Source organism: Vipera ursinii (genome assembly GCF_947247035.1).
Source record: "Vipera ursinii genome assembly, chromosome: 3".
In the NCBI taxonomy this organism is placed as follows: domain Eukaryota; kingdom Metazoa; phylum Chordata; class Lepidosauria; order Squamata; family Viperidae; genus Vipera; species Vipera ursinii.
In genome coordinates, this window is record NC_139516.1 from 211,121,410 (window position 1) to 211,144,067 (window position 22,658).

General features: G+C 48.3%; 1 protein-coding gene across 3 annotated transcripts; it reads right to left on the reverse strand.

Moving 5' to 3' along the window:
* Positions 1–412: 412 nt before the first annotated feature.
* Positions 413–20,841, reverse strand: STX17 (syntaxin 17). 3 transcript variants are annotated; one of them, XM_083360124.1, is made up of 9 exons: positions 20,736–20,841; positions 19,296–19,422; positions 17,276–17,439; positions 14,729–14,794; positions 12,831–13,059; positions 8,159–8,271; positions 6,185–6,235; positions 4,026–4,112; positions 413–2,484 (listed from the first exon to the last, which is right to left on the reverse strand). In XM_083360124.1, exons 3-9 carry the CDS (start codon positions 17,396–17,398, stop codon positions 2,242–2,244), a joined length of 912 nt encoding a protein of 303 aa, XP_083216250.1. In that variant the 5' UTR covers positions 17,399–17,439; positions 19,296–19,422; positions 20,736–20,841; the 3' UTR covers positions 413–2,241. The 3 variants fall into 3 exon arrangements, with proteins under 3 accessions (XP_083216250.1, XP_083216251.1, XP_083216252.1); XM_083360125.1 differs by having other exon boundaries at positions 19,296–19,426; positions 20,738–20,817; XM_083360126.1 differs by lacking the exons at positions 19,296–19,422; positions 20,736–20,841 and having other exon boundaries at positions 14,664–14,794; positions 17,276–17,430.
* Positions 20,842–22,658: the final 1,817 nt, after the last annotated feature.

Here is a 22,658-nt window from a genome sequence, read left to right on the forward strand (position 1 = left end):
AGTTCTAGGTTGCTTCTCTCCTTGATGAGTTTCCATCCGTTGGTTCTTCTCCTGCCTTCAGGTGCTTTGGAGAATAGCTTGACTGCCTCTTCTTTGGGGCAGCCCCTGAGATACTGGAAGACTGCTATCATGTCCCCCCCCTCCCGTCTTCTTTTCTCCAGACTGGCCATACCCAGCTGACGTTAGAAGATCGTAAAAGGGGATCATCTCTCTCTCTCTCTCTCTCTCTCACACACACACACACACACACACACACACACAGACACTGCGACCGTCACAAATATGAGTCAGTTGCCGAGCGTCTGAATTGTGATCACGTGACCAAAAGGGGAGGCTGCAACGGTGTGAAAAACGGTCATAGGTCACAATTTTCAGTGCCGCTGTAACTTTGAACGGTCACTCAACAGACTGCTGTAAGTTGAGAATTTATTTTTTTGTCTGGAACTGCCCCGCAGAGGGTTAAAAATCTCCCCTTCCCCAAACAAACAAGTGTGCATCTTTCTGCTTTCTTCTCCCGGAGCGCCCTGCAACGCGGATCAGCAGTCAGCAAAACCTAATAAGGAAATAAGCCTCCTCGTTATTCCCCAACTGCCACATCAGCAAAAAGTTCACAGAACCAGTTTCTTTTTTTAAAACTTCTTTTTAAAACCCTTTTTATTTATCCGAGGGGGCGCAGGCACCCGGCGTTCGCACAAACAACCCAATAAAAGCGCTTTGCCCCACTTTAAAAGAGGGCATCCAACACGCCACGTAAAAACATGTCCGAGAGACAGTTTCAAACACTTCGAATAGGTAATTTTTTTTTTTAAGTCACTGACTCCGGGGGCAACGCCAAATGTTGACGGGTTGCTGTCGTATTTGTGCAAAAGAGGAAAAACAGGAGTTGTAGCAATGCTGCTCTTTTGAACCAACCAACCCACATCCCGTTGTTTGATTCGCACGCACACACACACACACACAGAGACACACACACACCCTCCCTTCCAAACAGATTGTTTCCAGGCTTAGACTTCAGCTGGCATGGAACCAAATAATTTTTGACTTCTTATATCCTAGAATAGGAAGGGGGGGGGAAACAACAGCTTTTGTGAGTTGCACATGGCTTTTATGGCTTGTGGACTTTAACTCCCAGAATTCCTTGCTGACTCAGGAATTCTGGGAGTTGAAGTCCGCAAGTCATAAAGGGGGCCGTCGTTCCCCACCTCTGTTCTAGAGCAATGTTTCCCCCTTTTCCAGATGTGTGGGCTTCAATTCCCAGCACACTCTAATCCATTGGGAAACATTCAGATGAGTGGACTTCAGCTCCCAGAATTCCTTGCTGACTCAGGAATTCTGGGAGTTGAAGTCCGCAAGTCATAAAGGGGGGCATCGTTCCCCACCTCTGTTCTAGAGCAATGTTATCCCCTTTTCCAGATGTGTGGGCTTCAATTCCCAGCATCCTCCAATGAACTGGTAAACTTTCAGGTGAGTGGACGTCAACTCCCAGAAGTCCCGTCAGCTTTGCTGGCTGTGGCATTCTGGGACTTGAAGTCCACTCATCTGAAAGTTGCCACAGTTGAGATGTTCCAGACATCTGATAAGTAACAAGCAGAGAATTTGCCCCCAAATAGCCAGTTCTGGCTTTTCCAAACCGTGGCACTTTTAAAATGAGAGGTAGACACCAACTCTCCTGTCCGGAAAATTAAAATTTGCAAACAAAAGCCCCCTCCCCAGGCGAGAAAAATCTCGGCCCCTCTTCACCTGACCTCCACAGGCCTGTCCCGCCGGGAGCCCCAATCTCCCACTGCCAACCGATTCAGCCACAGAGACGCCAGAAGCACTAAAAAACCCCGACAGGTGTAAAAAAAAAACAGGATTTGTGCGCTGGAGCTGAAAAAACCTTTTCCAGAGGCTAAAACTGCTACCTGCGGGCATTCTTTCCGTCTTACCTGGGGGGGAAAAAAGGCATTTGGTGAACACTGTTAAACAGTCCCTGAAGGAGTAAGGGGAACAGGTAAGAGGCACCCCCTTCGGCGTGCACCTTTCTCGCCTGGTGTAAGCGGCAGGTGAGGCACGCCGGAGCGTGCCAGGCTTGCAAATCCCTCGGGTGCAAGTCAAAGAGTTATTCCGGGGTGAATTGTGTCCCTTTCACATTCTCAACAGGAAAAAACAAAATTTCCAGCAGGAGAAGAAGAAGACCAGAGTCCAGGCCAAAGCGAGGGCAGCGCCGTGATGCCAGTCTGGACGGCTTCAGCTCCGTCCTCAGCTGCCCGCTTGGTCGCTGGGCCTGGGCAGATCCGGGCAGCTGGAGGACGAGAGATCCTTGATCATCTTCTGCTTCTTCCTCTGGATGAGCTTCCCTCCCGTGAAGCCCAGCACGCCGCCGCCCAGCGCCGCCGCCAGTCCAGCCACTTTAAAGCCGGCCAGGAGCCCGATCGGCCCCCCCACGATTCCCCCCAGGAGGGCGCCGGCCACCGGAAGAGCAGCCAGCTTGTAGGTGGCAGCCTGGAAAAAAGAGAGGGGCAGAAAAGAGGGTCACTTGAAGAGCATCCTCAGACAATCTCACCCTCTGCCCGGCTCCAACGGCTTTGCAGGAATTGGGAGACGAGAGAGGAAATCAGCGGCTGGTCACCTCCGAACGCGGGAACGAAGCGGACAGAGGACAGAGGGGTCTCCAATTGTTCCTACAGGCCAGCAACACCCTTTGACTCAGAGGAGTCCTGACTACAGCCCCAAAGAGGGAAGAGATCAAGCGAAGAGAATATTTGTAGCTCAGGGATGAACTGCGGGCATCCCGGGTGCCCTCTGAGCTGGGTGCTTTTCATGCAGACGTTTCATAACTAGGGAATGTCATCGGTGCTAGAAGGGAGTGGGGTTTGCAGAAGAGAGAGAGAGAGAGAGAGAGAAGAGGAGGAGGAGGAGGAGGAGGAGGAGGAGAACTGTGGGGTCCTTGGTGCTCTCTGAGCTGGGTGCTTTTCATGCAGACGTTTCATGACTCAACTAGGTACCATCATCGGTGCTAGAAGGGAGGAGGGTTTGCAGAAGAGAGAGAGAGAGAGAGAGAGGAGGAGGAGGAGGAGGAGGAGGAGGAGGAGGAGGAGGAGGAAGAGGAGGAGGAGGAGGAGGAGGAGGAGGAGGAGGAGGAGGACTGTGGGGTCCTTGGTGCTCTCTGAGCTGGGTGCTTTTCATGCAGACGTTTCATGACTCAACTAGGTACCATCATCGGTGCTAGAAGGGAGTAGGGTTTGCAGAAGAGAGACAGAGAGAGAGAGAGAGGAAGAGGAGGAGGAGGAGGAGGAGGAGGAGGAGGAGGAGGAGGAGGACTGTGGGGTCCTTGGTGCTCTCTGAGCTGGGTGCTTTTCATGCAGACGTTTCATGACTCAACTAGGTACCATCATCGGTGCTAGAAGGGAGTAGGGTTTGCAGAAGAGAGACAGAGAGAGAGAGAGAGAGAGAGAGAAGAGGAGGAGGAGGAGGAGGAGGAGGAGGAGGAGGAGGAGGAGGAGGAGGAGGAGGAGAACTGTGGGGTCCTTGGTGCTCTCTGAGCTGGGTGCTTTTCATGCAGACGTTTCATGACTCAACTAGGTACCATCATCGGTGCTAGAAGGGAGTAGGGTTTGCAGAAGAGAGACAGAGAGAGAGAGAGAGAGAGAGAGAAGAGGAGGAGGAGGAGGAGGAGGAGGAGGAAGAGGAGGACTGTAAGGCGAGGACTGTCTGCAGTCCGTTTGGCTTGCCAAGGAGTCTCTGGGTGAGCGATATGAATCCATGACTGGTTTTTAAAATGATTTGATGTGTTTTTTTGATCTTTGATTGGCAGCCACTTATAACACTGAAAAATGGGCGGCTACAAAAATGTTTTACAAAAATAAATAAAACAGGTATCCGCGAGCAGGCCTGGGGCAGAAGTGGGCTGGCGATGCTCATAGATGCGCTGGCCCAAACGCGCCAAGACCGATTGGGTCCTGTTAGGAGGAGTAGCTGACTGTGGAAGATGGGTAGCTGAGTCCTCCCAGCTCGCAACCGGAGAGCAGATGGTGCAGACGCACCTTGGATAAGTTCCTGGTCCCCTCTTCCACGTTGGCGACGGCACTGCAGACGTTCTCTTCGATCCGGTCCACCTTCTCCTGCTGGGTCTACAAGCAAAGCACGGACTCATTTATTTATTGAGCATATGGCACATAATAATAGTGACAATGATGATGATGATGATGATGATAGTAAAGTTGGAAGGACCTTGGAGGTCATCTAGTCCAACCCCCTGCTGAGGCAGGAAACCTAATACCATTTCAGACAAATGGCTGTCCAGTCTCTTCTTAAAAACTTCCAGTGTTGGAGCATTCACAGCTTCTGGAGGCAAGGAGTTCCACTGGTTAATTGTTCTCACTGTCAGGAAGTTTCTCCTTAGTTCCAGGTTGCTTCTCTCCTTGATTAGTTTCCATCCGTTGCTTCTTGTCCTGCCTTCAGGCGCTTTGGAGAAATCATATGTTTCATCTGTGGACTTGCAATATGCAGGTCATCCTTGACGTATGACCACCAGGCAGCCCAGAATTTCTGTCGGTCAGTGAGTCGCTTGTTAAGTGAGCTTTGCCCCACTTTACGACCGGCTGTTCAGTGAATCACTGCAATTGTTAAGTTAGTAACACAGTCATTAAGTGAATCTGGCTTCCCCATTGACTTTGCTTGTCAGAAGGTCACAAAAGGGGATTGCGTGACCCCCACCCCGGGATGCTGCAACCGTCATAAATATGAGTCAATTGCCCAGTGTCCCAAAATTTGATTACGCGGCCCTGGGGATGTGAACAACGGTCGTAAGCGTGAAAAATGGTCATAAGTCACTTTTTTCTTTTAACTTCGGTCACTGAATGAACTGTTGTAAGTCCAGGACTACCTGTATGTCAACATTTCGCCTAGATTTTAAAAAATAACAGTAAAATAGGAACGTTATGAAGACCTGTAGTCAGATACCCCTGCCGAGGCCGTCCGAGCATTGAAGCACAGTATCTTTCATGTGAAAAATAGTAAGATGCTGGACCGGTAGATGTCCTCAGCTTACAGCCAGTCATGATGTGATGTACACAACGAACTACACAATCTAGGAGTGACTTGTTCATAATTTTTCTCCATTCTCTCACTAACAGAGCTGGTGGCGCTAGATGGCTGAGGACGGGAATCTGGCAAGTCAGAGTGGATTTAATACTTCCCCTCCTGGTGTTGACTGGCATCAAACTTACTGTAGGGAGAGCAGACTTGGCCCCAAATTTTCCGTTGCTAAGTGAGACAATTGTTAAAGAACAGTTGCTAGAATTGGGGATGTCTGGTTTCAACAAGAGAAGGGTGAGGGGTGACATGATAGCAGTGTTCCAATATCTCAGGGGCTGCCCCAAAGAAGAGGGAGTCAAGCTATCCTCCAAAGCACCCGAAGGCAGGACGAGACGCAACGGATGGAAACTAGTCAAGGAGAGAAGCAACCTGGAACTAAGGAGAAACTTCCTGACAGAACAATTAACCAGTGGAACAACCTGCCTCCAGAAGTGGTGAATACTCCAACACTGGAAGTTTTTAAGAAGAGACTGGACAGCCATTTGCCTGAAATGTTATAGGGTTTCCTGCCTGAGCAGGGGGTTGGACTAGATGACCTCCAAGATCCCTTCCAATTCTCTTTTTCTTCTTCTTCTTCTTCTTCTTCTTCTTCTTCTTCTTCTTCTTCTTCTTCTTCTTCTTCTTCTTCTTCTTCTTCTTCTTCTTCTTCTTCTTCTTCTTCTCCTCCTCCTTCTCCTTCTCCTTTTTAAGAAGAGACTGGACAGCCATTTGTCTGAAATTGTATAGGGCAGGGGTAGGCAACCTCGGCTCTTTTATGACCGGTGGACTTCAACTCCCAGAATTCCTGAGCCAACATGGCTAAGCATGGAAGCCTCTCCCTTCCCCTCAGCGTGGCTGGCTCAGGAATTCTGGGAGTTGAAGTCCACCAGTCATAAAAGAGCCGCGGTTGCCTACCCCTGGCCTAGCCAGCAAAAGGATCATGGAATTACCGTATGCAAACTGCAAACATTACTGCGATGTCTACATTTTCCCCTTTAAATTATCATTTTACCTGGCAGAGAATATTAAAGCTTTTGGGGAGCCTGGTAGAAAACCAGTTAAGATTCTGGTTCTCTTTTGGTAGAATCCGGAGTAAAATAAGAGAAACCATCTTTGCTCTACTTACATGAACAAGCAGGGAGAACTCTGTCACCAGAGTGCTAAGTTCAATCAGGTCCTAAAGAAAACACCAAAATGTTACTCGGGTTTGTTTTTCTTTTATTCTATTTTTTTTAGTTTATCAAAATATAATATAAATACAAAGTACAAAAGAAAATAATGGGGGGGGAGAGAGGGGGAGGAGAAGTGAATGAGAAAAATGTGTAGGATAAAAGGGAAAAAGAAACAACATTAACTTCTTTTTAAAAGTGCAGTAGAATAAGATAATAAGATACCACCTCAACTTTTTACTTTTACATAATAATAATATAGGCTAGCCATTTTTATAACAACAAACCTGTTTAATCAGCAAAACCAAAATTTCATTTTTCCCCCCCACCAAAAGCAGTTTCCAAACAGAAACAAAATCAATTGTATTTTTTTTTCTTTTATCAAAGCAATCCGTTTATCCCTCTCTGCTAACTCCATCGACTTTTGCAGCTGATCATCTGTTGTGGGAACAGAAGCGTCCTTCCATTTTTGTCCGTAAAGTAATATTGCTGCCGTCAACATATATAACATCAAAATCCCATTTTTTCCCCCAAGTCTTTTTCCATTATAATAAATCCTCCCAAAAAGTCTCTGCTTTTATCTTTATATTCACTTTGTGAATCTTCTGTATTAAGATCTGAATCCTACTATGATATTTCTTTCCTTTGTCCAACATAAATGATACAAGGACCCTTCTTTACATTTGCATTTCCACCATTCAGTTAACGTAACATTCACTTAAAATCACATTCAGTTAAAATAACATTCAGTTAGTATAGGTTCTCTTGCTCGAGCAGGGGGCTGGACTAGATGACCTCCAAGGTCCCTTCCAGCTCTGTTCTGTTCTATTCTATTCTATTCTATTCTATTCTATTCTATTCTATTCTATTCTATTCTATTCTAATTCTATTCTATTTCTATTTCTATTTCTATTTTCTATTATTCCATTCCATTCTCTATTCTATTCTACTCTACTCTATTCTATTCTATCCATTTTCTATTCTATTCTATCTATAGTCTATTCCATTCCATTCTATTCTATCCATAGTCTATTCTATTCTATTCCTATTCCTATTGTAGTCTAATTCTATTCTATTCTATCCATATTCTATTCTATTCTATTCTATTCTATTCTATTCTATTCTATTCTATTCTAATTCTATTCCTATTCCTATTCTAGTCTAGTCTAATTCTATTCTATCCATAGTCTATTCTATTCTATTCTATTCTATTCTATTCTATTCTAATTCTATTCCTATTCCTATTCCTATTCTAGTCTAGTCTAATTCTATTCTATCCATAGTCTATTCTATTCTATTCTATTCTATTCTATTCTATTCTATTCTATTCTATTCTAATTCTATTCCTATTCCTATTCTAGTCTAGTCTAATTCTATTCTATCCATTTTCTATTCTATTCTATCTATAGTCTATTCCATTCTATTCTATTCTTTTCTATTCTATTCTATTCCATTCCATTCCATTCCATATTTTCTATTCTATTCTATTCCATATTTGCTACTCTAGTCTAGTCTAGTCTAGTCTAGTCTATTTCCATTCCATTATTCTATTCCTATTCTATTCTATTCTATTCTATTCTATTCTATTCTATTCTATTCTATTCTATTCTATTCTATTCTATTCTATTCTACATTTCTACATTCCTCCATTCTATTCTATTCTATTCTATTCTATTCTATTCTATTCTATTCTATTCTATTCTATTCTATTCTATTCTATTCTATTCTATTCTATTCTATTCTATTCCAAAATAACATGCATTCTTGACAACATATCCGGTGTTAAATACCAATGATACATCATTGCTTTAAATTATAATTTAGTGCAAATTTTAGATCTTTCGTTCAGCAAAATGTCACTTGTCCTAATAAGACATTTTAAAATGAACATTGTATTTGAAAAGAAAATTATTATAGGATGTGCTAATTACCTCTTCTAATACCTCCCAGGATTCTGCAGCGTTTTGATCCTGGGGGATTTCTGGTAACGGAGCAAAAATCTGGCTAAGGGAACTTTCTCCATCTTCCGCATTAGAGAAGGTTTCTGAAGGAAAAGAACGCGCAGTCAGTCAGCGCGCTATCAACACTGCAAGACAGGAAATAAATGTACACACAGACACAACCACATCTAAAACCATTACACAACTACAGCTCTGGACAATGGATTTTATAAAGCACCCTCGCCCCAAGGAATAATAAATACTGTCTGTCTCTTTCTTTCTTTCTTTCTTTCTTTCTTTCTTTCTTTCTTTCTTTCTTTCTTTCTTTCTTTCTTTCTTTCTTTCTTTCTTTCCTTCTCTTTCTTTCCTTTCTTTTTCTTTCTCTTTCTTTCCTTTCTCTTTCTTTCCTTTCTTTCTCTTTCTTTCTCTTTCTTTTCCTTCCTTCCTTCCTTTCTTCCCTCCTCCTCCTCCTCCTCCTCCTCCTCCTCCTCCTTCTTCTTCCTCTTCTTCTTCTTCTTCTTCTTCTTCTTCTTCTTCTTCTTCTTCTTCTTCTTCTTCTTCTTCTTCTTCTTCTTCTTCTTCTTCTTCCTTCTTCTGCCATATCCGTTATCGGACATTGGCGATCATGTTTTTATCAGCAGCCACACAAAAAAGTGATGCTGATTTTTGTCCAGAACAGTCCCTTAGACTTTCAAGCCACGATGGGCATCGCATTACATGTCCGAAATATTCTAACTTTTGTTTTGTTTTGACGATTTCATTTCATTTTCATTTTATTATATTTGTATACCGCCCTTCTCCTGAAGGACTCAGGGCAGTGAACAGGGCACATATAAAATACAAAATACAAAAATTAAAAAGAATTACCGTATATACTTGAGTATAAGCCGACTCGAGTATAAGCCGAGACCCCCAATTTCACCCCCAAAAACTGGAAAAAGTTATTGACTCGAGTATAAGCCGATCCGCCGTTCTGCAAGCCTCTGCCGCCAGCAGAGGCTCGATCCGCCATTTTGCAAGCCTGAATACACAGGAATACCCTGTGTAGCCGCGGCTCGTCGGCAGGTCTCCGTTCCTCCTGCCGACCTTTGGGGAGGTTTGGGCGCCTCCCCAAACCTCCCCAAACCTCGGCAGGTCTCCGTTCCTCCTGCCGACCTTTGGGGAGGTTTGGGCGCCTCCCCAAACCTCCCCAAACCTCGGCAGGTCTCCGTTCCTCCGCGCAGACCTGCCGACCTTTGGGGAGGTTTGGGCGCCTCCCCAAACCTCCCCAAACCTCGGCAGGTCTCCGTTCCTGTTTGGGGAGGTTTGGGCGCCTCCCCAAACGTCCCCAAACCTCGGCAGGTCTCCGTTCCTCCGCGCAGACCTGCCGACGTTTGGGAAGGTTTGGGCGCCTCCCCAAACCTCCCCAGGTCTCCGTTCCTGTTTGGGGAGGTTTGGGCGCCTCCCCAAACCTCCCCAAACCTCGGCAGGTCTCCGTTCCTGTTTGGGGAGGTTTGGGCGCCTCCCCAAACCTCCCCAAACCTCGGCAGGTCTCCGTTCCTCCGCGCAGACCTGCCGACGTTTGGGGAGGTTTGGGCGCCTCCCCAAACCTCCCCAGGTCTCCGTTCCTGTTTGGGGAGGTTTGGGCGCCTCCCCAAACCTCCCCAAACCTCGGCAGGTCTCCGTTCCTGTTTGGGGAGGTTTGGGCGCCTCCCCAAACCTCCCCAAACCTCGGCAGGTCTCCGTTCCTCCGCGCAGACCTGCCGACGTTTGGGAAGGTTTGGGCGCCTCCCCAAACCTCCCCAGGTCTCCGTTCCTGTTTGGGGAGGTTTGGGCGCCTCCCCAAACCTCCCCAAACCTCGGCAGGTCTCCGTTCCTGTTTGGGGAGGTTTGGGCGCCTCCCCAAACCTCCCCAAACCTCGGCAGGTCTCCGTTCCTCCGCGCAGACCTGCCGACGTTTGGGGAGGTTTGGGCGCCTCCCCAAACGTCCCTAAACCTCGGCAGGTCTCCGTTCCTCCGCGCAGACCTGCCGACCTTTGGGGAGGTTTGGGCGCCTCCCCAAACCTCCCCAAACCTCCCCAAACCTCGGCAGGTCTCCGTTCCTCCGCGCAGACCTGCCGAGGTTTGGGGAGGTTTGGGGAGGTGCCCAAACCTCCCCAAAGGTCGGCAGGAAGAACGGAGACCTGCCGAGGTTTGGGGAGGTTTGGGGAGGCGCCCAAACCTCCCCAAAGGTCGGCAGGTCTGCGCGGAGGAACGGAGACCTGCCGAGATTTGGGGAGGTTTGGGGAGGCGCCCAAACCTCCCCAAACAGGAACGGAGACCTGCCGAGGTTTGGGGACGTTTGGGGAGGCGCCCAAACCTCCCCAAAGGTCGGCAGGTCTGCGCGGAGGAACGGAGACCTGCCGAGGTTTGGGGAGGTTTGGGGAGGCGCCCAAACCTCCCCAAACAGGAACGGAGACCTGCCGAGGTTTGGGGACGTTTGGGGAGGCGCCCAAACCTCCCCAAAGGTCGGCAGGTCTGCGCGGAGGAACGGAGACCTGCCGAGGTTTGGGGACGTTTGGGGAGGCGCCCAAACCTCCCCAAACAGGAACGGAGACCTGCCGAGGTTTGGGGACGTTTGGGGAGGCGCCCAAACCTCCCCAAAGGTCGGCAGGTCTGCGCGGAGGAACGGAGACCTGCCGAGGTTTGGGGAGGCGCCCAAACCTCCCCAAACAGGAACGGAGACCTGCCGAGGTTTGGGGAGGTTTGGGGAGGCGCCCAAACCTCCCCAAAGGTCGGCAGGTCTGCGCGGAGGAACGGAGACCTGCCGAGGTTTGGGGAGGTTTGGGGAGGCGCCCAAAGCTCCCCAAACAGGAACGGAGACCTGCCGAGGTTTGGGGAGGTTTGGGGAGGCGCCCAAACCTCCCCAAAGGTCGGCAGGTCTGCGCGGAGGAACGGAGACCTGCCGAGGTTTGGGGACGTTTGGGGAGGCGCCCAAACCTCCCCAAACGTCGGCAGGTCTGCGCGGAGGAACGGAGACCTGCCGAGGTTTGGGGAGGTTTGGGGAGGCGCCCAAACCTCCCCAAACAGGAACGGAGACCTGCCGAGGTTTGGGGACGTTTGGGGAGGCGCCCAAACCTCCCCAAAGGTCGGCAGGTCTGCGCGGAGGAACGGAGACCTGCCGAGGTTTGGGGAGGCGCCCAAACCTCCCCAAACAGGAACGGAGACCTGCCGAGGTTTGGGGAGGTTTGGGGAGGCGCCCAAACCTCCCCAAACAGGAACGGAGACCTGGGGAGGTTTGGGGAGGCGCCCAAACCTTCCCAAACGTCGGCAGGTCTGCGCGGAGGAACGGAGACCTGCCGAGGTTTGGGGAGGCGCCCAAACCTCCCCAAAGGTCGGCAGGAGGAACGGAGACCTGCCGAGGTTTGGGGAGGTTTGGGGAGGCGCCCAAACCTCCCCAAAGGTCGGCAGGAGGAACGGAGACCTGCCGAGGTTTGGGGAGGTTTGGGGAGGCGCCCAAACCTCCCCAAACGTCGGCAGGTCTGCGTGGAGGAACGGAGACCTGCCGAGGTTTGGGGAGACGCCCAAACCTCCCCAAACGTCGGCAAGTCTCCGTTCCTCCGCGCCCTGCCTGCCTGCTTCTTTCCGCTGCGGAAAGAAGCAGGCAGGCAAGGCGCGGAGTTTGGGGAGGTGCGCGCGCACCTCCCCAAACCTCCCCAAACTTCGGCAGGTCTCGGACGGCGGTGGCTTGGGAGAGGTGCGGGCGATCCCGGAAGCACCAAAGCCTCGGCCGCGCACAAGTCCTCGGTAAGTTTTTTTTGTTGACTGGAGTATAAGCCGAAGTGGAATTTTTCAGCCCAAAAAGTGGGCTGAAAAATTCGGCTTATACTCAAGTATATACGGTAAATAGTAGTCCAGTTAAAACAATATCAATATAAAAAAAACCCATTAAAACCCTAACATATCCCCCATCAGGCCAGGCCAGCTTGTTCAAATAGATGGGTCTCCAGATTTCCCTTGGCTTTCCCAGGCAGCTTATCACCCCCTCATTTCTGATCTTGTCAACCCAGCTTCTACGTAACAGCCGCCTGTAAATCCACATTTCAAATGCTTCTAATCTCTTCGGGTGGCCTTCTGTCAAAGACCAACTCTTTACTCCATACAGCAGGACAGAAAAAATATAACATCTGACAAGCCTGATTTTCAATCTTCTTTTCCTAAGACTGGCCAAACCCAAGTCCCGTAGCCGTTCTTCGTATGCTTTAGTCTCCAGGCCTTGGATCATCTTACTTGCTCTTCTCTGAATTTTTTCCAAACTCTCAACATCTTTTTTGTGATATGGTGAGCAAAATTGGCTGCAGCATTCCAGGTGTGGCCTCACTAGGGTTTTATAAAGCGGTAATAATAACTCGCATGATCTTGATTCTATGCCTCTGTTTATACAAGTATACTTATACACTTATACATACCCTTTTTCTATAATACTTAGAGAATTCTCTTTATTATATACAATAATAGTTACTGCTGGCTGGAGAATTCTGGGAGTTGAAGTGCATGCACCTTAAAGTAGCCAAAGCTGGAAAAACCTGAAAATACAGGTAGTTATCAACTTACGACCACAAATGAGCTCAAAATTTCTGACAGTTGTTAAATAATAATAATAAACCCAGGATTAAAAAAAAAATAATACATAAATAAACAGTACCTGCTGCGATGGTGGTAGAGCGGGTCAAAGCAGCCGATGAGGAGGCCTCCTGCTCTCTGAACTGTCTTTTCAGCACTTCGGCAGACTCCGAATGCAGCTGTAAAAATTCTTTTACGGCCAAGGAAGCCTCCTCTTTCACGGGATCAATCATTCTCTGCAAAGTCATAATATCTTCCTTCCGGACTCGGGAACAAAGGTTTTCCATCTCTCGGATATTTGCTCGCAGCTGCTGTAATATTTGAAAAAAAGGACTCGTCCGTTTTACTTCGGTTAGGCCTCCATTGCAAATCAGGCTAGGTACAAAACGCCCCCCCCCCAAGAATTCTATTTGTTATGTCTATAATAATAGTTACTGTTGACTGGGGAATTCTGGGAGTTGAAGTCCATGCATCTTACACTAGCCCAGGAGTAGGCAACCTTGGCTCTTTTATGACTTGTGGACTTCAACTCCCAGAATTCCTGAGCCAGCATGAGGGAAACTATGGCCCCTTCATGACTGGTAGACTTCAACTCCCAGAATTCCTGAGCCAGCATGAGGGAAACTATGGCCCCTTCATGACTGGTGGACTTCAACTCCCAGAATTCCTGAGCCAGCATGAGGGAAACTATGGCCCCTTCATGACTGGTGGACTTCAACTCCCAGAATTCCTGAGCCAGCATGAGGGAAACTATGGCCCCTTCATGACTGGTGGACTTCAACTCCCAGAATTCCTCAGCCAGAGTGGGGGAACTATGGCCCCTTCATGACTGGTGGACTTCAACTCCCAGAATTCCTGAGCCAGCATGAGGGAAACAATGGCCCCTTCATGACTCATGGACTTCAACTCCCAGAATTCCTGAGCCAGCATGGGGGAACTATGGCCCCTTCATGACTCGAGGACTTCAACTCCCAGAATTCCTCACCCAGCATGGGGGAACTTTGGCCCCTTCATGACTTGTGGACTTCAACTCCCAGAATTCCTCAGCCAGCATGGGGGAACTATGACCCCTTCATGACTTGTGGACTTCAACTCCCAGAATTCCTGAGCCAGCATGGCTGGGTTCAGGAATTCTGGGTATTAAAGTCCACAAGTCATCAAAGAGCCAAGGTTCCCTACGCCTCCACTAGCCAAAGTTGGGGAACCCTGAAATACAGGTCGTCCTCAACTTACGAACACAGCTCCGCTGAAGTTGTTAAGCGGGTTTTGCCCCATTTTACACCTTTCTTGCACAGCCGTTAAGTGAATCACTGCAGTTACGTTAGTAACCCGGTTGTTAAGTGAATCTGGCTTCCTCCATTGATTTTGCTTCTCAGAAGGTCTCAAAAGAGGATCACGTGACCCTGGGACGCTGCGACCGTCGTAAATATGAACCAGCTGCAAAGTGTCTGAATTTTGATCATGTGGAGGATGCTGCAACCGTCGTAAGTGTGAAAAACGATTGTAAGTCACTTTTTTCTGTGCTGTTGTAACGTCAGTCACCCAACGAATGGTTGTAAATCCAGGACTACTTAACAGTGCTGGCTGGGGAATGCTGGGAGTTGAAGTCCACGGGTCTTAAAAGTGGCTAAAGTTGGAAAGTCCTGAAATAGACTAAAAAGGACCCGAAAAGCGTTGCTCTTAAGCCCAGATGGAGGAACCCCTTGCTAGAGCAGTGTTCCCCAAACTTGGCAACTTTTAAGAAGCGTGGACTTTAATTCCCAGAATTCCCCCAGATAGGCCAAAGCTCTTAAAGGTGCTGAGGTTGCCTCAAGACTCGGGAACGAGGCGGTTCATATGTCTTTTAAAGAAACCCACCCAACGGATAACACGGGGGCACGTTCCCACAGCTCTGCTTTCCCCAGAAAAAGATTACCGAGGGGCTCATTTTCCCAGCATGCTGTCTTCTCCAGCGGACGTCTACGGCCGTCGTCTCCTTACCTGAACGGTACGACCGGCATTGATGTGTTCTTCGTGCAGTTTGTCCCACAGCCTGCACCTCTGATACTGCAAACGACAGAGAGCAGAGGGGATGGGGTCTCAGAAACACGGCCTCTCAATTGGCACGGAGTCAAACCACCCAAGGATTTGCCTCCTCCCTTGTGCAAAATGGGGACGCCCTAAAGAAAAAGGTGTCAAGTTTAACGAAGAGTTTAATGAAGAGAAGGACCAAGGGATGAGAGGATAGCAGCATTCCGGTATCTCAGGGGTTGCTCCAAAGAAGAAGAAGGGGTCAGATTATTCTCCAGAGCACCTGAAGGCAGGACAAGAAGCAATGGAGGGAAACTAACCAAGGAGAGAAGCAACCTGGAACTAAGGAGAAACTTCCTGACAGTTAGAACAATTAACCAGTGGAACAACTTGCCTCTAGAGGTGGTGAATGCTCCAACACTGGAAGTTTTTAAGAAGAGACTGGACAGCCGTTTGTCTGACATGGTCTAGGGTTTCCTGCCTGAGAAGGGGGGTTGGACTGGATGACCTCCAAGGTCCCTTCCAACTCTATTCTATTCTAAATTACATCCAAGACATTTTTCCCTGGAAAGAGCATGGCAGGGTTTCTTATGTTCAGCCACACTATTTCAGCTTGGTTTTGATCAAGCAGAGAGCAAAGGGACGTTTTTCAGCCGAGGTGTAAAAATATTTCTTTCTTTAATCACAGTACCCATCTCAGTGACTCTGAATAGCCTACACCAGGGTAGGCAACCTTGGCTCTTTTATGACTTGTGGACCTCAACTCCCAGAATTCCTCAGCCAGCATGGGGGAACTATGGCCCCTTCATGACTCGAGGACTTCAACTCCCAGAATTCCTCACCCAACATGGGGAAACTTTGTCCCCATCATGACTCGAGGACTTCAACTCCCAGAATTCCTGAGCCACCATGAGGGAACTATGGCCCCTTCGTGACTTGTGGACTTCAACTCCCAGAATTCCTCAGCCAGCATGGGGGAACTATGGCCCCTTCATGACTCGAGGACTTCAACTCCCAGAATTTCTGAGCCACCATGAGGGAACTATGGCCCCTTCGTGACTTGTGGACTTCAACTCCCAGAATTCCTGAGTCAGCATGGCTCAGCTTGGAAACCTCTCTCTTTCCCCTCAGGATGGCTGGCTCAGGAATTCTGGGAGTTGAAGTTCACGAGTCATAAAAGAGCCAAGGTTGCCTACCCGTGGCCTACACAGTAATAACCAAGGATATATACTGTAAAAACCATTGAAACAACTAATTTAAATTAATAGATTAAAAAAACGGCGAGATATAAACATGCCATTAGCTGTCCTACCACTGGCTAAGGCGTTGCTCTATTAAGGGGTCCCCAAACTAGTTGACAAGCCATTATTTAAGGAACCCCAGCAGGGTTGGGCCCAGACCCACCTCGAGGGAGTGGATGTTCCACAGGGTAGGGCCCCAACACAGGTAGTCCTTATCTTACAGCCACAATGGAAGGCCAAATTTCCATACCTAAACGAGGCATTCTAAGTGAGTTTTGCCCTGTTTTACAACCTTCCTCCCCACGGTTGTTAAGTGAATTCCTGCATCTGCCGTTAGTCACAAGGTTGCTAAGAGAACCTGGCTTCCCCATTGGCTTCCCCATGGTCGGAAGGTCGTAAAAGGGTTAGAATGCAGGACTTTGGCTGACCGGCGGCTGCCAGCAGTTCGGCAGTTCGAATCTCACCACCTCAAGGCCGACTCGGTCTTCCCTTCTTCCGAGGTTGGTAAAATGAGGTCCCAGATTGTTGGGGGGCAAATAGGCTGACTCTGTAAACCACTCAGAATAAAGTGCTGTGAAGCAGTATATGTCTAAGTGCTATTGCTTGGGAAGGAAGGAAGGAAGGAAGGAAGGAAGGAAGGAAGGAAGGAAGGAAGGAAGGAAGGAGGGAGGGAGGGAGGGAGGGAGGGAGGGAGGGAGGGAGGGAGGGAAGGAAGGAAGGAAGGAAGGAAGGAAGGAAGGAAGGAAGGAAGGAAGGAAGGAAGGAAGCCGTGGTGATGCACAGGAGTTCAATGTTGACGAAGTTCAACGTTGACTCAGCCTTCCGTCCTTCCAAGGTCGGTAAAATGAGGACCCGGATTGTTGGGGGTGCAACAGGCTGACTCTGTAAACCCCTTAGAGAGGGCTTTACAAGCGCTGTGAAGCAGTATAGAAGTCTAAGGGCTGTCATTGCTATTGCTATCGCATGACCCCGGGGCACTGCAACTGTCATAAATACAAGCCAGTTGCCAAGCAGCTGAATTTTGATGACCTGATCCTGGGGACGCTGCAATGGTCGTTAAGGGCAAAAACTGGTCAAAAGTCCCTTTTTTCACTGCCGTTGCAACTTCAAACGGTCGCTAAACAAATGGCTGTGAGTCAAGGACACACACACACACACACCCCGTACAAAACTGTTCCTCTTAGGTCCTCTGACAACATTCCCCCGTTTATGGGACCCGCAATATGAGTCTCCTGCCAGACCTTCTTAAGATTAACATTTTTTTAAAAAAAATAACCTTCTCAATATTTATCTGATGTTTTCTTAACCGCTCCAGATCTGTGGGAATGGCAACTTTAATAAACTTCTGGATGGCAGGCTCCAGGCGACGCAAGTTAACTTTTTCTTCATCTTTAGACATGGTGGGTGGTTTAATCCAGCACGGAGTAGCGCTTTTGTTACCTAGACACAATTTGAAGGATGATTTAAAGATTAGTACAGTAGGAAATCACAGAATCAGTTAAGTACCTCAGAGATTATCTAGTCCAGGGGTCTTCGAACGTGGCCCTTTGATGACTTGCGGACTTCAACTCCCAGAATTCCTCAGCCAGGCACACGTGCCTGGCTGAGGAATTCTGGGAGTTGAAGTCCGCAAGTCATCAAAGGGCCACGTTCGAAGACCCCTGATCTAGTCCAACCCCATTCGGTGCAGGACCTGTTAAACGCATTTTAGACGGAGGGCTATTCAATCTGGACGCTATTCTCCAAAGTACAAGAAGCAATTGATGGAAATTAATCAAGGAGAGAAACAACCTAGGAATTTCTTAAAACAGGTAATCCTCAACTTACAACACTTCGTGTAGTGACCGTTTCAAAGTTACAACGGCACTGGAAAAAAGGGACTTACAAATGTTTTTCGCGCTTACGGTTGTGACAGCCCTGTGGTCATGTAATCAAAAATCGGGCACTTGTCAACTGACTCATATTTATGACAGCCACACCGTTCCGGGGTCACGTGATCCCCTTTTGCAACCTCCCGACAAGCAAAGTCATCGGGGGGGAGGCCAGATTCACTTAACGACCGTGTGACTAGCTTAATCACTGTGGTGATTCCCATAGCAACTGTGGCCAGGAAGGTCGTTAAATGGGGGCAAAATTAACTGAAAATCAAAATTCAATTAACTGTGTTGTTAACCGCTGCAGCGATTCGCTTAACAAACGCGTGGCAAGAAAAGCTGCATAAGGGGACAAACAAATTTCTCATTGAACCACGGAAATTTGGAGCTCAACTGTGATGGTAAATTGAGGATAACCTGTGGCGATCCAAACGTGCTTTTCCAAAAGGTAACTGGGCTTGCCTTGTTTTTCTCTTTGGAAACATTTCGCTTCTCATCCAAGAACTTTCTCCAGTGCTGAACTTAAGAAGTGGAGAAGCTTCTTGGATGAGAAGCGAAACATTTTCAAAGAAGAAAAAAAAAAACCCATCAAAGTCCAGTTGCCTTTGGAAGACTACCTTGGGAAGGATGACTGAGAATCTCCACAGACATTCCTGATGGTGAGAATGATAAGCCAGTGGAAGCCTCCAGAAGTTGTGGACGTTCCATCACTGGAGATTTTTAAGAAGAGACCGGACAGCCATTTGTCTGGAATGGCATAGGGCTACCTGCTGGAGCAGTGGGTTGCACTAGATGACCTCCAAGGTCCTTTTCCGGCACTGTTATTCTATTATTCTGTTCTGAAGTGAAACATGAAATTTTGTGAGGTATCTATTCCACTAGTTCTCACCTGAAGGAAATTCCCCCTGACGTCTAATACTGCCCCCATTTCAGCCCCTTGTTCCATGCCCTCCCAGATAAGTACAGAACTTGTCCACACTCTCCTCTCCTTGGCAACCATTTAAAGGTAAAGGTTCCCCCGCACATGCGTGCTAGTCGTTTCCGACTCTCGGGGCCAGTGCTCATCTCCGTTTCAAAGCCAAAGAGCCAGCGCTTGTCCTAGGACGTCTCCGTGGTCATGTGGCTGGCATGACTAGACGCCAAAGGCGCACAGAAGGCTGTTACCTTCCCACCGGAGTGGTCCCTATTTTTCTACTTGCATTTTTACGTGCTTTCGAACTGCTAGGTTGGCAGAAGCTGGGACGAGTAACAGGCGCTCACTCTGTTCTGCGGCACTCGGGATTCGACCCGCCAAACTGCCGACCTCCTGATCGACAAGCTCAGTGTCCTAACCCACTGAGCCACTGCGTCCCTGGCAACCATTTAGATATCCCCAAACTGCCAACATCTCTCCCCAAAACGTCCCTTCCGCAGCTAACCTACCCAGGTCTTTTCACTTTTCTTCAAAGGACCCGTTTCCAGGCCCTTCCCGCTCTTGAGGACTTTCTCTGAACTCACTCCAGTTGGTCAGCGTCCTTTCTGCCCTGCGGTGTCCGGTATTCCGAGTAAAAAACCTGGCCCAAAGAGAGCAGAATGGGACAATTATTCCAAAGATCTGGACTCTATCATTCCTCTTCACAGATCCTTAAATAACACTTGAAAGATCCACTGCATGGTAGGCTCACTAGAGCTGGTTCAGACTCACCCCCCAAATTTCATGACAAGATTTTTGACCATAAGAAAGAAGCAACGGACAAGGGTTATTTGTAACTCAGGGTGGAACCATGGGGTCCTTGGTGCTCTCGGAGCTTGTCTGGTTTCTTGCAGATATTTCATTACCCAAACTAGATCATATCATCGGGGGGGGGATGAGGAAGAGGAAGACTGTGGGGGTCCTAGGTGCCCTCTAAGCTGGGTGGTTTTCTTGCAGACGTTTCATGACCCAACTAGGTAACACTATCCGGGCTGGAAAGGAGTGAGAGGAGGAGGAGGAGACAATAAAGTCCTTGCTGTTGAGCTGGGTTATTTTTTTGCAGATGTTTTATGAACCAACTAGGTAACATTATCAGCGCTAGAATGGAGGGGGGGTTGCGTAAGGGAGGACTCTGGGCTCCCTGATGCTCTCCGAGCCTTGGCGGTTTTCTTGCAGACATTTCCTGACCCATCGAGAGATCATCAGAGCTAGAAGGGAAATAGATTGGGGAGGAGGAGGAGGAGGAGGAGGAGGAGAAGGAGGAGGAGGAGGAGGAGGATGAGGAGGAGGAAGACTGTGGGGTCCTTGGTGGCTATTTGCTGGCAGACGTCTCATGCCCCAACTAGGTAACATCATCCGTGGCAGGAGCAGGTGTTGTGGGAGGGGAGAAGGAAGGAGACGACTTTGGCCTCATTGATGCTCTCCCAGCTTGCCTGTTTTCTTCCAGATGTTTAGCAAAGCTACAGTAGATTAAATGGACTCTCCGGCTGTGACTATTATTTTATGTTTTGCTCCATTTTTAATTGTGGTTTGTTGTGGGTGGTTGCCTGGGTGTTTGGGTTTTTTTTAACTCTTATTTGTTGTGAGCTGCACAGAAGAAATGGTGAATACATCAAATAAAGCAAACAAACATCAGAAATCAGGGCTGCTGTAGCGCCCGGGCCTCTTTCTGCCTGCCGGCTCCACCCTGGGATCTCCTGGTGGTCTCCCTTCCCAGCCCAGATTATCTTCCTGCCCGGCCAAGGGGAACCGGCGGGGGGGAGACTCCCTGTCCCACGGCACACCGGCCGCCCCCCACTAAGAGGGGGAACTACAAATCCTCCCCCAACCCCTCCCCCTGGGTGAGGGTGATGGGAGTTGTAGTCCCACACCTCTTGGATGGGTGAACCTCCCCTTCCCTCGCCGGACTCACCTCGCCTCCGCCTCCGCCTTCTTCCCCCGGCGGCCCCTCCGGCTGCGGCCCCGCTTCGCCTCCCACTCCCCAAATTGCCCCGAACCCGGAAGAAAGAGAGGAAGTAAACAGGAAAAGGCGACGGCCCCCTCCCCTCGGACCATAGAAATCGCCAGAGCGTCGCTCCCACCAGCCGGAGGCCGGATTTCCGGTGCGCGTGAGCTACGCCGCCCCCTCGCCTGAGCACGTGATCCTCAGATGGGAAGATGACGTAAAAGGAATGGATGATAAAGGATAGATGCATAATGAAGGAAAGAAGGAGTGGAGAGAGAGATACAGAGATAGTTACGGGGATATGGATGGATGGACAAAGAAATAGATAATAAAGCCAGATAAGGGATATATTAGATCAGGGGTCTTCAAACTCGGCCCTTTTATGACTCATGGACTTCAACTCCCAGAATTCCTCAGCCAGCATGCCTGGCTGAGGAATTCTGGGAGTTGAAGTCCATGAGTCATAAAAGGGCCGAGTTTGAAGACCCATGTATAATGAATGAATGAATGATACAGATTGTTACAGAGATATGGATGGAGCCTTGACACCAGAGTTCCCCAACCAGCAATTCTGGGAGCTGATATCCACACAGTTTAAACCTGTGGAAACTGAGCGACACTACATCACAAGGCCAAATTGTGCAGCAGCGGTCCTAAACCAGGGTTAGGGAGATGGTACAAACACCATCCCTTGGGCTTCACAGACAATCACATTATTACAGGTTGTCCTCGGCTTAAACGAGACATTCCTTAAGTGAATATGGCCCCATCTTACGACCTGCCTTGCCACGGTTCTTAAGGGAATCACTGCAGCTGTTAAGTAACTCGGTTGAGTTACTTACGTGGATCCGGCATGCCTCGTTGACTTGGCTTGTCAGAAGGTTGCAAAAGGGGATCACATCACACACACACTCACACACACAGAGGACACTGCGACTATCACAAATACGAGTCAGTTGCCGAGCATCTGAATTTTGATCATGGTGACCAAAAGGGGAGGCTGCAACGGTCTTAAGTGTGAAAAGCCATCACAAGTCACTTTTTCCTCTTATAACTTTGGACAGTCGCTAAATGAACTGTTGTAAGTTGAGAACTACCTGTAGCTCAGAGCTCTGGAAGGGTTGTTACTGAATGCATTCAACGTGCGTTCAGGTGCATTCTGGATATATATTTTTTTAACTTCTACCTAACAGGGGTAGGCAACCATGGCTATTTTATGACTCGTGGACTTCAACTCCCAGAATTCCTGAGCCAGCACGGCTCAGCTTGGAAACTTCTCCCTTTTCCCTCAGCATGGCTGGCTCAGGAATTCTGGGAGTTGAAGTCCATGACTCATAAAAGAGTGAAGGTTGCCTACCCCAAGACAATCAAGAGCATACAATGGGGGGGAGGGTATGCATTCCCCTTGACAGCCTTCAATATGTTGAATAAGCCAGCATCACCACTAATATGGAAATATGGGGGCTTATAGTCCAATGCCAAACCCTGATTTGTTTGCAGAGGGAAAACTATGGTGTGATGTGTTTTCTCCTTTCTTTCCCCCCTTTGCTGTATTGTAACGGAATAACAGAGCTGGAAGGTACCTTGGAGGTCATCTAGTCCAACCCCCTGCTCAGGCAGGAAAAACCCTCTCCCATTTCAGACAAGTGACTGTCCAATCTCTTCTTAAAAACCTCCAGTGTTGTATCACTTTTGCCTTTTTATTTTTGCAATTTGAATACCTCATATTTTAAACCAAGTATTTTTTCCAAACATTGTACCTAAGATTTGCTTTTTTAATTTTATTAAACTCATGCAAAATTCAATGACAATGTAAAATGTTAGCAGTCCTGCGTTTTTAGAAATGAGGCCTTTGGATTTATTAATATTTTTTAAAAACCGAATCGTG

Coding starts and splice junctions, on each gene's coding strand:
- STX17 (XM_083360124.1), bottom strand. CDS start 17,398: ATGTCTAAAGATGAAGAAAAAGTTAACTTGCGTCGCCTGGAGCCTGCC. Junction 14,795..17,275: donor ATCAGATAAATATTGAGAAG/GTTATTTTTTTT, acceptor TGTCGTTTGCAG/TATCAGAGGTGCAGGCTGTG. Junction 6,236..8,158: donor CCTGGGAGGTATTAGAAGAG/GTAATTAGCACA, acceptor TGTTTTCTTTAG/GACCTGATTGAACTTAGCAC.